Here is a 12109-nt window from a genome sequence, read left to right as displayed (position 1 = left end):
GTTCTTTGGGAGTTGTGGACCTGTTTAGATAGAGTTCTTTGGGAGTTGTGGACCTGTTTAGATAGAGTTCTTTGGGAGTTGTGGACCTGTTTAGATAGAGTTCTTTGGGAGTTATGGACCTGTTTAGATAGAACTCTTTGGGGGTGATTTCAATCTTTGTTGTTAGTAAAACACTAACACAAGTCAGCCGCCGCAGTCCATTCTACTTGGCAATTATCCGTCATGAATCAGCAATGGTGGTTTGATCCAGAAGAAAGAACGAAGCTCGGCCAATGGGCCTGAGTCAGAGGAAGTGGCAAGAAGTCACTGGAACATCATAAAAAGTTCTTTGGAGAGTTACTCTCCGTGAAGTCACAACAAGCAAAGACTATCGAGGTAGAGCAAGGCAAATCAATGCTCCTCCCACCCCCACTGTCTAGGGTCATATTTATATTCCTTCTAAACATTACATGTCCTCTCAAGTGTCTGCTTCAGCAAAACATCCTCTCACCTGGGTCTGCTTCAGCAAAACATCCCTTCACCTGTCCGACCCAGCAAAACGTCATTTGACATAACTTGAGCTTCCAAAGAAACCAGAAATTTCTGCTTCACATCTCTGCTCCTCCTCTTGGAACACACGTACGCTCAGAGTAGTTTTGCATTCCCCTTTAACCCACTTCTCAGCTCTCTCTCTATATTTCAAAATAGAGTACTCTAAAAGTAGAGTGTTGACTGTTCAGGGCCATTTCTTGCCATTCACTAGAATGCCAGTTTCCTGGTATTCTATTCAGATTGATTAGGGAAGACCACACCCACAGTTTACTAGCCTAGCCCACTCTTGGAGCATTTCCTGCTGACTTTTTCATTTCCTTTCCTCTCTTCTGTCCTCTCCATTCCTTCCTTCCAACCATTCTAACCTCTCAAAATAAGGGCATTATTCTGCTTTGAGCTATTAGAGGGCTCCCTAGCTCACAATCATTGCTTCAGGCACCGTTCCATTTCTGATCCGTTCTATGGGAGAAAGCCAGTGTCTTCCAGGCTCCAGGCAGGAGAAAAGAGATATGGATGCTTGGATGATGCTTAATTGGTTTTGTGTGACATCTATTGCCACCATCTCTTTCTCTCTCCCTCTGTCTTTCCCTATCTCTGTCTCCTCTACTTTCATGAAAAGGGAAAACATGCAAAGATTCACATCGGATTTTACATCAGTCAGATCGAGGAGACTGACAGACTAGAGGGGTGGTGGTTGATTTAGAGGCCATTACATTTTTGTCTCTTTTCCATTTGTTACATTGTATAAAATATATATGAACCCCAAGTGCTATGGGGCATGAGTTACAAGTGCCTTTGTTGGAGAATTACTGGAAGGAGTCTGGGAGTTGGTAGTCAGATGTCTTGGGGACTGCAGAGCATTTTTCCCTAATGGGACAGAAAGGAAAGTTTCTTGTAGCCATTTTAATTTCTGCTCCAGTTTTGGTCAAGCATACATTCAGGAATTCTTAAAAAAAAAAAAGTAATAACGCCTCAGTGGGGATGCTTCACTTTGTTCATTTAAGGCTGGTCTGCAGTAAATCTATAATTTGTTCTCAAGGGCCTCTTCTGCCAGCCTTCCCTTATGATAAAAAGCTCACAGTGAGAGGGCAGGATGGCTTGGGAGCAAGAAGAGGCCATGGAGGCTCAGAGACGGAGGGTGACAAGGGAAATGTCTCTAACCATGGCTCTCCATTATTCCAGGCCGAGTACAAAACGGAAGGAGCTGAAGTTGGGAAATTGAGCCATTCTGAAGTCTTCAAGCGAACCTTATCTCATCTTCTCCAGTTTTGTCTGTGGAGAGCAGGCTGCTTTCTAAGGCTTCCCAGGTGAAGTCCTATTCCTGTATAAAGTTTCACTGCCTAGTTCATAGACCCTTTAAAAAAGCTGAAAGGGTATTTCGACAGACATTTCCCTCAAATTAGTAACGCATTTCCATTAACCCAGAGAGCACAAAAGCCATTCTGTAGCAAGCGTTTTAGGAAATCCCCTTCGATTCCTTCAAGGTCCTGTTCCTGCTGGTTCCACCACAGAATCCTTCAAAGAAGATTCCAATCTTTCCTCTGCGTTCCTGGTCATGTAGAGAAGCGGGTAGGCACCCGTGCTCCTCTGGACACACAGCAACTGATCTCGCCTTGACTCTTGTTCTTCAATCTCACGGTATGGGAAAACTTGAGTATGCTTGAAACGACATGATTTTTCCATTTAAAGCCTTTGAAAGTTATTTATTGTTTGGCAATTTATAAAGATAACATGTGTTAGCAGATACTGTTAAGTATAATAAGAGAGTAAAATTTTCTTATGGTTTAAAGGCAAATTACAAAGTGTAATTTAGCATAGCTTCCTGTAAAATATGTGTTCTTAAGTGTCGCCTGAACTCCTTTGCCAGAGTGGTGGTGATTTTTGCTGAGGGCTCTCTGCTGTCCCAGAGTCACTGTTGGTGGGGTGAGTGCTGAAGCTCTAAGTTAGGGTTGTTTTGGTGTCCTTGCTCATTAGACAATTAGAGAGGTGCTTTTCAGTATTTTCACTTTCTGACAAGTTGATATGATCAAAGGCATGCTGATTCTAAAACTGGAATCCATCCACCCATCCTGGGAGTTTCACAACTGCAAATTCTTTAATATCTGCTTAAGCCTATGCTAGCAACACACTTCTCTTTCCCCATTGCCTCTGCTATATCTTCCTCATTTTCCTGCAGTTTTTAAATCTCACTACTTCTCTTCTTCCTCTTTTTCCTAACTCCCCTACTCTTTGGACAGTAGGACTGGTTACGTCATGTTCTGAAAACCCTAAGTTTCTTCCTTTTCTATATGAAAACAGACTCTGTGTTGGGAACTTAAAACATGCTGAAGACCAGGACCATGAGAGCTTTTCAGGACTGATTAGTATACTTCCTGTCTGAAGAGTACAGACTGCAGATTTGATCTCGAGCAGATCAAGAAGTCATCATGGAGTGAGTGAGTGCACAATTCATACCACACAGGGCTACCGACGGAACAGTGGGCAGAGGGGACCAGGGAAAGAGCTAGAGACGGCAGTAGACTCTGTAAATCATAGAACCCCAGTCTAGTGAAGGCACATAGATTTGGATTAGAGGAGAAGTTATTTTACACATGAGGTATTTGTTGTAAGACTTTGTTCTTCGCTGTTGCAGACTGAAATTTTATTTCCTGTGATGCACGCCTTTAATCCCAGCACTTGGGAAGCAGAGGCCAGCCTGATCCACATAGCAAGTTCCAGGGCAGCCTGTGCTGAATGAACTTGGTCTTGCTTCTAAGAGGGGGGATATTGTAAAAAGAAAACCTGTGACTGTGTCTTATCATACCATCTCAGTGCGTTCTCTGTCTGTCTGTCTCTGTCTCTCTGTGTCTCTGTCTGTCTGACTCTGTCTCTCTCTGCTTCCCTCTGTCTCTCTGTTCTCTGTGACTCTGTCTCTGTGCCTCTCTCTGTCTCTCTTTGTCTCTGTCTCTCTCTGCCTTTGTGTGTCTGTCTCCTCTCTGTTTCTTTCTTTTTCTCATAGACTCTGTCTCTTTGTTTCTGCCTTTTTGTCTGTCTGTCTGTCTGTCTGTCTGTCTGTCTGTCTGTCTGTCTGCCTGCCTGCCTGCCTGCCTGCCTGCCTGCCTGCCTGCCTGCCTGCCACTCTGTTATGTTATCTTGGCTCTGGGCTTTCCTAATGTTTAGTTTCATCCTGGATATTCCACTATGCTGTCTGTCTAGAAGTCCCCAGCCAGGCTTTGAAGCCAACAGGGTAAAGTTGTAGATACAATTTGTTACCAGCAGAGGGGGGCCATGCTCCATTAGTGGCCACCTCTCTGATTCACCTGATTCTTGGTCAGTGTGATTCTCAAACTCCCTAATGCTGTGCATGACCCTGTCACCAACCTTAAAATCACTTCATTGCTACTTTATAACGATGATTTTTGTTAGTGTTATGGATGTCTGATACGAAAAAGAGTTGTTCACCCCGAGGGGTCGCGACCCAGAGGTTGAGAACCATTGCACTTTCATTTCCGTTAGAGATGAACTTCCCTGGGAAGCTCCCCTGTGACATTTCATGCCTCAGAATGTAGCCATAGTTTTCTCCTATCTGGCATACTCTTCTCCTTTTCCATTTCACACAACTGTAGCGGGCTACTCAGTACCCCGATCCCAGAACTATTTCATTCAGGTTTAATTCATCAGTATGTTACAATTATCTGCTGATGTGTGTATCTGTAATATAATGCACCTTAAGCAATGGTCTAGTTTTTTCCTTTTGTTTTTGTTTTTCTTAAGGTTTATTTATTTATTTATGTATTTGGGTATTTTGCATGCATGTATATCTGCACACCAGAGGACAACATCAGACGGGTGTGGGCTGCCATGCGGGTGCTGGGAATTGAACTCAGGACCTTTTAGAAGAGCAGTCAGTGCTCTTAACCACTAAGCCATCTCTCAAGCCCCCAAGGGTCCATTTTTATTTGAATGGGAATCCTCAAGTTTAAAATAATATCCTCTATACACTCAGTTTTACATTGCTAAAGAAACAAGCTTAGTCAAGGAGACCTAAGGGGTGGCATGCAAGTTAGGCTTTTTGATGATTACTTATCGTCATTAGTGTTATCAATTATTACATCTCTGAGGATGTAGCACTGGTGCTATAAAGGAGTGGAAATTACAATTCCATGCAATATATAGATGCAGCCTGTGGCCGAGGGTTGAATCTGTATGTTTTCTCCTGAGACTCTTGCCTCTGAGCCATTCAGTTTCACCTTCTTAGGCAGCCTTTGTAGGGCGTTTGTGTTAGACAACTTGAATTCCATGCTATACGTGATATATACTTTCATTACTATTATGGGGTAGAAACAGTTTAAATTTTATGAGAATGTGTGCATGGTTTGCTCTTGCTTTCTCCTTAATTCTCCGTGCTCAGCCAGCTTATTTAGTCTCTCTGCAGTACAAACCATTCATCACTTGGTCAGTGTGTGAAGTCCCACCCAGCTATACAAGGATTGCTTCAGCTGTTCAGAAGTGCTGTGCGCCACCAAACCTCTGCATCAGGGTCACAGCACCCAGTTCACTGTCTTCTGCCTGGCCTACTGTTATCCAGCCTTTACAATTTAGCTTAGTATAGGCTTAAAAGCTACTGCCTAAGGGAAGCTTCCTGGAGCTAGATTCCCTCACCCTCTTCCCCACAACCCGAGTCTGGGTTTCTTTTCCTTCTGATCCCACAGCTCCTACACTCCCCTTCTCACCTTTACTTATCGCATATTAACTAAAACCTCTAGTGAGCTAAAGAAATGGTAGTTGTAGAAGGTTATTTTGATAAAAGATTCTAAATAATAGAGACAAGAAGGCTACATAGGAGTGGAATATAGAAGAAGAAATGATTCAAAATCAAAGGAATTGGCAGGACTTGCCAAGGATCAGCCTTGGCGCAGAGAGGGGTTCTGAGAGAATGTGTGTCTGGGAGTGGCAACAAGAAACAACTCATGGATCTAAGCTGATCATGGATTCAAGCTGACGACCGGTGTTGTGCTTAATACAGTGTTTCCAGTCTGCTTCCCTCTGTTTTGCTTTCTCTCTGGAGACTTCTCTGTCTATATTCTGCCTGCTTGCTATTCTAAGAGATCTCTGTGTCCATGTCCTGCTTGCTTGTGAGTGTGTGTGTGTGTGTGTGTGTGTGTGTGTGTGTGTGTGTGTATGTCCTCTAAACAGCTCTCTTTTCATCCTAAAAAAATTCTCTGGATAGCTCATCTCCTGTAGAGTACAGATTCATTCAGCCTTTTATTTTACATAGCAACCCAGTCATTTACTCCAGGTTTTCCTTTTGATTATCTTATGAATCAGCATCCTGTGATCCCAGCCCTTCGACTCTTGGGAGACAGCAAGCATACATTCCCCCCCCCCCTTAACATTGCAAAAGAATTCTGAGATCTGTCTGCCTTTGTTAAGCACAGATGATAAACTAGTTGGGTGGGACCTTGCCTTGAAATTTCCATTTCTGCTGCACCTGGGCCTGAACCTGCTTTGTCCCAGGCTGACCTTGAACTCAGGAATCTGCCTGCATTTGTATCTATCTGCCTGTCTTTCTATCTTTCTGACAAGCTGGCTCATAGTGTATGTATCTCTGTTCCTTTAGATTCATAAAGCCTCTCATAATTCATATTGCATAGTTGAGAAGTTATATATTTTCAAATTCATATTTTTTAGAGTGCTTTTCCGTAGTCTTAAGGGTCCTGAAGGGACTGAAGGTCCTAGCATTTACCATTTTGCTGTGACATAGTCACACCCTTGACTCCTGGACTCCAGTTCTTTGTAATTATCATGGAGTCATTAATATTAACAAGGAGGACATTCCCTTCATTGCTAATTGGCCCAGAAAATCAACAGTCCTGAGGCTTACACCTGAACCAGGGTCAGGAGCCATATGACTGTATCCCCACAAGGGCCATCTCAGGCTCAGCAGGGACTTCAGAGACTGCATAATGGAGACCATAATGGGCTGTTCAGGTAAAGATGACTAACAGTGATCATGGAATCCCTACATAATTCCTCCGTAATTTTTAATTCTTTTATAGCATTGATGGCTGTGGTTATAGAACATAAACGTTTCTTGTCAAGGGACACACAAGATGGTCACCACAAAAAGTTTTGCTTTCTATTGAAATCTTGAATGTGGATAAACTCTCCTAGGCCATTAGGTGTATGCTACCTTAAAAAGCACGGAGAAAGTGGAGATGAAGTGGTGATAGTTAAGAGAAGAAAGATAAAGCCTATTTCAATCCATCCTCATGTTGAATACCCTGCCGTCATTTTGTTTTAGCCCCATCGATCTTAGAATTGCAACAGAAAACAGAGACAAACTACTGCCAAGCCAAGCAGAAAACCGAATATCCCATGGAAATTGTCTCCACAGGAAACCGAACTGTCTCTGAGTTTGTACTTCTTGGCTTCCATGAAATCCCTGGGCTGCACCTCCTGTTTTTTTCTGTGTTCATTATCCTCTACGTCTCCATCATCACAGGGAACATGCTCATTGCCGTGGTGGTTGTGAGCTCCCAGAGGCTTCACACACCCATGTATTTCTTTCTGGTGAACCTGTCCTTCATAGAGGTGGTCTATACTTCTACAGTGGTGCCCAAAATGTTGGAAGGCTTCGTACAGGAGGCCACCATATCTGTGGCTGGCTGCTTGCTCCAGTTCTTCGTCTTTGGCTCTCTTGCTACAGATGAGTGTTTCCTGCTGGCTGTCATGGCATATGATCGATATCTTGCAATCTGTCACCCCCTACGATACCCACTCCTGATGGGGCCTCAGTGGTGCCTGGGATTGGTGCTCACAGTCTGGCTGTCTGGCTTCATGGTAGACGGACTAGTGGTTGCTCTCATGGCCCAGCTGAGGTTCTGTGGCCCCAATCTAATTGATCACTTCTACTGCGACTTCTCACCTTTGATGATCCTGGCTTGCTCAGATACTGGAGTGGCCCAGGTGACTACATTTGTTCTCTCTGTTGTCTTCCTGACTGTCCCCTTTGGGCTGGTTCTGATGTCCTATGCTCAGATTGTGGTGACTGTGCTGAGAGTTCCTTCTGGGACCAGAAGGACCAAGGCCTTCTCCACGTGCTCCTCTCACCTGGCTGTGGTGTCCACATTCTATGGAACACTCATGGTCTTGTACATTGTGCCTTCTGCTGTTCATTCCCAGCTCCTCTCCAAGATCATTGCCCTGCTCTACACAGTGGTCACCCCCATCTTTAACCCTGTCATCTATACCTTGAAGAACCAGGAGGTACAGCAGGCACTAAGAAGGCTTTTCTACTGCAAACCGACTGAAATGTGAGCTAAGAAGAAAGGCAGTAAAGATTTTCTATTGGTCTGTCAGTGTCTTGATTAAAAAGTCTTCCACAATGCGCTGGAAATGAGTAACCATGCTTTTTCTCAAATTCCCCTTTTGGTCTTCTGAAGCATGCCCAGGGGGAAAGATAATAGTTAAACAGTTTTCTAATGTTAGTTTAAAAGATTGTGTAAATCATCGTGAGTTGTTTTCTGAATGCACCGTAAATAGTGCTCTTGTTTGATCATCACACAGTGAACACATATACTGGATTGCCACTCTGTAGCCTGTTGCTGTATGCAGCACTGATGCTAATAACTAATGAAAACAAAGTTATAGAAACAAGGCACCATTACAAACACAAATCTAGAACAATGTTCATCTATGTTATTGTAGTATGACATTTGAAGAGTTCTTTCCTATTGTGTGTATTTGGATTGAACATACAAATTAGACAGTTGAGCTTGCAGTTTGCTTTCCCACAAAATGATATGTCATATGTATCATACATGTACACAAACAACAATAATAAATTATTTTAAAAGGAGACCTATAATATACTTTCTGAAGGATAGAATAAAATTATATTCTTTCTCATCCTGCTCCTATTGACCTGGGTTATTGTCAGACTTATCAACTTCCTGACCTCTTACTTGTTATTTAACTTCTGTGAACTCCAAAGCTCCCTTAACATGATTTGTCAGTGGCTTCTAGGTTCAGTTAGAGGAAAGATATCAGAAAAATACAGGAATGCTTTAATTCACGAGATCTCCAGAATAAACAATGCAGTAAAACCTATAAGGAAATCAGGGGCTGTTGTTACTAAACCACTGGTAGGAATTCTAACAATAATCACATGAGTGTAGTGCTAATCCCCCAAGACTGGAAGTCTATGGCAAAAGCAATACTAGAACCTGTGTTCCATTTACAATGGCTTTCATGGTGAGAAAAGAGGCAAAGGAGACAGCAAGACAAAATAGAGCCAGTGGTAGAGATATTTCCAAAGATCAGCTGCTTGGTGAAACTCGATTTGCTAAGATATGAGATAGAGGTGCAGGCTGTATATGATGAAGAAACCCTGGCATCTTGTCCCTTGGCAGCCTTAAATGCCTAAGACAAACTCTCAGAACCAGGGAAAAGAATTGAACCATTTCCTCAAGTCATGCAAAGTCCAAAGGAAACATTTCCTGACTTTTTGCAGAGGTCAACTTCTGCTGTAGAAAGAAGTATATCAGATCCATCAGTAAGAAAGGCAACAGTAGAATCCTTCGCCTTTGAAAATGTGAATGCTGAAAGCAAGGAAGTAATCAGACCGTTGGGGGCAAGGTCAACATCAATAGATGAGTGGATTAGATATACAGCTGATGTTAGGCCTCGTTTGCCTGATAGGACCTTACTAGGAGAAGCTGCCACTAGAGGCCTTGAGATGACCCAAAATTTCAAATGTTTTAATTGTGGTAAGTAGGGTCATCTCAGAATAAATTGCAGAGAAAGCCAAATTAATCCCAAAAGGGAGCCTATGCCTTTTGGAATATGTAAAAGATGTAGCAAAGGCTGGCATTTGACTAGGGAGTGTAGAATAACAATAGACAAATGGGCGATACCTTGCTAAAAAACAAAACAAAACAAAACAAAACAAAACAAAACAAAACAAAACAACCCCAACAAACTCCCAGGGGGGGCCTATTGCAGGTCCTAACACCAGACAGGAAGCATTCTCTTCCTCAGGACAATTAAACACCACTGCTCTAAAAAACAGATGTTGTGAGATCAGATAATGAAGCTGAGGCAAATTCTATAGACAGTTCAAAAAAACCTAGAAGGGGGCCAAAACCAAATATTTTAGCAAACTTCTATAGAGGATCAAAGGCCCATGCTAAGAATACTAGTATACAATATTGAGATTGAAGGAATGGTTGACACTGGAGCAAATGTCACCATTTTCTCTTCAAAATCTTGGCCTGCAAGTTGGCCACTTCAAGAAGTAGAAATCCAATTTCAAGGAACTGGAACTTTTTCCCAAATAAAACAAAGCACCAGATGGCTTAAATATATAGGACCTGAAGGTCAGATAGGAAAATTAAGGCCATATGTGGCTTATATAGCCATTAGCTAATGGGCAAGAGATCTGTTACAGGAGTGGAAAACACAAATTAATATCCCCTCAGTTTCAGAGGCTGGCCACAAAACTGGTCAGGCTCCTAAAAAATAAATTAAAGTAGTTAAGGAATGTTATCAAAGGCAGTTACAGACTGTCCAGGATGTCTATAAACAAGATACAGCAGGAGTTGACAATTTAGCTTTACCTCATGGAGACACTGCTAAGACACCAATGGTCTTACCATTAAGGTGGTTGATGACTAACCCATTTGGATTGATAAATGATGTATGACAAAACAAACAAACAAACAAACAAACAAACAAACAACAAACCTACAGGCATATAAAACAGCTAGTCAGGAGCAGCTGGAGGCTCAGCATGTAGAGTTCATCAGCCCTTGGAATTCTCCGGTATTGGTCATTAAAAAAAAAAAATCTGGCGCCCTTCAACAGAGGAATGGATACAGAAAATGTGGTACATCTACACAATGGAATATTACTCAGCTATCAAAAACAATGAGTTTATGAAATTCGTAGGCAAATGGTTGGAACTGGAAAATATCATCCTGAGTGAGCTAACCCAATCACAGAAAGACATACATGGTATGCACTCATTGATAAGTGGCTATTAGCCCAAATGCTTGAATTACCCTAGATCCCTAGAACAAACGAAACTCAAGACGGATGATCAAAATGTGAATGCTTCACTCCTTCTTTAAATGAGGAAAAAGAATACCCTTGGCAGGGAAGGGAGAGGCAAAGATTAAAACAGAGACTGAAGGAACACCCATTCAGAGCCTGCCCCACATGTGGCCCATACATATACAGCCACCCAATTAGACAAGATGGATGAAGCAAAGAAGTGCAGACCGACAGGAGCCGGATGTAGATCGCTCCTGAGAGACACAGCCAGAATACAGCAAATGCAGAGGCGAATGCCAGCAGCAAACCACTGAACTGAGAATAGGTCCCCCGTTGAAGGAATCAGAGAAAGAACTGGAAGAGCTTGAAGGGGCTCGAGACCCCATATGTACAACAATGCCAAGCAACCAGAGCTTCCAGGGACTAAGCCACTACCTAAAGACTATACATGGACTGACCCTGGACTCTGACCCCATAGGTAGCAATGAATATTCTAGTAAGAGCACCAGTGGAAGGGGAAGCCCTGGGTCCTGCTAAGACTGAACCCCCAGTGAACTAGACTATGGGGGGGAGGGCGGCAATGGGGGGAGGGTTGGGAGGGGAACACCCATAAGGAAGGGGAGGGGGAGGGGGATGTTTGCCCGGAAACCGGGAAAGGGAATAACACTCGAAATGTATATAAGAAATACTCAAGTTAATAAAAAAAAATAGAAAAAAAATCTGGCAAATGGAGAATATTGACAGATCTCCAGGCAATTAAAAGATTATTCAGCTAATGGGTTCCTTGCAGCCTGGAATCCCATTGCATTCCTCGTTGCCTAAGGAATGGCCTATCGTAGTGATTGATTTAAAAGATTGCTTTTTCACAATTCCTCTATGTGGACAAGATAAGGAAAGGTTTGCTTTCTCAGTACTTACCTTCAGTAGAAGTTGTCCAATAAAAAGATATCACTGGAAAGTCCTGTTACTAAAGAATGTTAAATAGCCCTGTCTTGTGTCTATATTATACAACAGCCATTGGAGATGATTCAAAATTTCCCGAATTCATTATTCATCATTATATGGATGATATCCTATTAGATGATTCAGATATAAATATCCTGGAAAGAATGTCTGATGAAATAAAGAAAAAATTGCCTTGCTGGGGATTGTAAATTGTCCCTGAAAAAAAATACAAAGAGGCAATTCTATTAATTATATAGGATATAGAATAAGTCTGCAAAAGTTTAGACTACAAAAAGTGCAAATTAGAAGAAGCCAATTAAAGACTCTTAATGATTTTCAGAAGTTACTGGGAGATACTAACTGGTTTCGGCCTGTGATAGTCTTGGCTTCTCAAGAGCTAAGCAATTTATTTTAAGCCTTACAAAGTGATAAAGATTTAAATAGTCTGAGGAAATTATCAGCTGAGGCCTGGTAGAAAGGAAATTGCAAGATACATATCTAGATTGTACTGATCCAAAGTTGGCCTGCATCTTAGTTATCTTACCTCTACTCATTCCCCTACAGGAATTCTCATGCAAAGGGAAGATTATATCTTAGA

The 12109-nt window shown here is 42.3% G+C and overlaps 1 protein-coding gene across 3 annotated transcripts; it reads left to right on the top strand.

The window, feature by feature from the left end:
* The first annotated feature begins 2044 nt into the window (after nucleotides 1-2044).
* On the top strand, nucleotides 2045-8377 carry Or11a4 (olfactory receptor family 11 subfamily A member 4). Of its 3 annotated transcripts, XM_087596987.1 has the most exons (3): nucleotides 2067-2169; nucleotides 2830-2966; nucleotides 6815-8363. In XM_087596987.1, the coding sequence occupies exon 3, from the start codon at nucleotides 6889-6891 to the stop codon at nucleotides 7828-7830; it is 942 nt and encodes a 313-aa protein (XP_087453113.1). In that variant the 5' UTR covers nucleotides 2067-2169; nucleotides 2830-2966; nucleotides 6815-6888; the 3' UTR covers nucleotides 7831-8363. The 3 variants fall into 3 exon arrangements, with proteins under 3 accessions (XP_087453114.1, XP_087453113.1, NP_001001425.1); XM_087596988.1 differs by lacking the exon at nucleotides 2830-2966 and having other exon boundaries at nucleotides 2045-2169; nucleotides 6815-8377; NM_001001425.1 differs by lacking the exons at nucleotides 2067-2169; nucleotides 2830-2966 and having other exon boundaries at nucleotides 6889-7830.
* Nucleotides 8378-12109: the final 3732 nt, after the last annotated feature.

Source organism: Rattus norvegicus, chromosome 20 (assembly GCF_021556685.1).
Source record: "Rattus norvegicus strain SHRSP/BbbUtx chromosome 20, alternate assembly SHRSP_T2T, whole genome shotgun sequence".
In the NCBI taxonomy this organism is placed as follows: domain Eukaryota; kingdom Metazoa; phylum Chordata; class Mammalia; order Rodentia; family Muridae; genus Rattus; species Rattus norvegicus.
Note: the sequence above shows the minus strand (reverse complement) of the source record. Positions and strands in the feature narration are given on the sequence as shown.

Bases quoted from the DNA above. Each gene is read 5' to 3' on its own strand.
- Or11a4 (XM_087596988.1), top strand. From the start codon at position 6,889: ATGGAAATTGTCTCCACAGGAAACCGAACTGTCTCTGAGTTTGTACTT.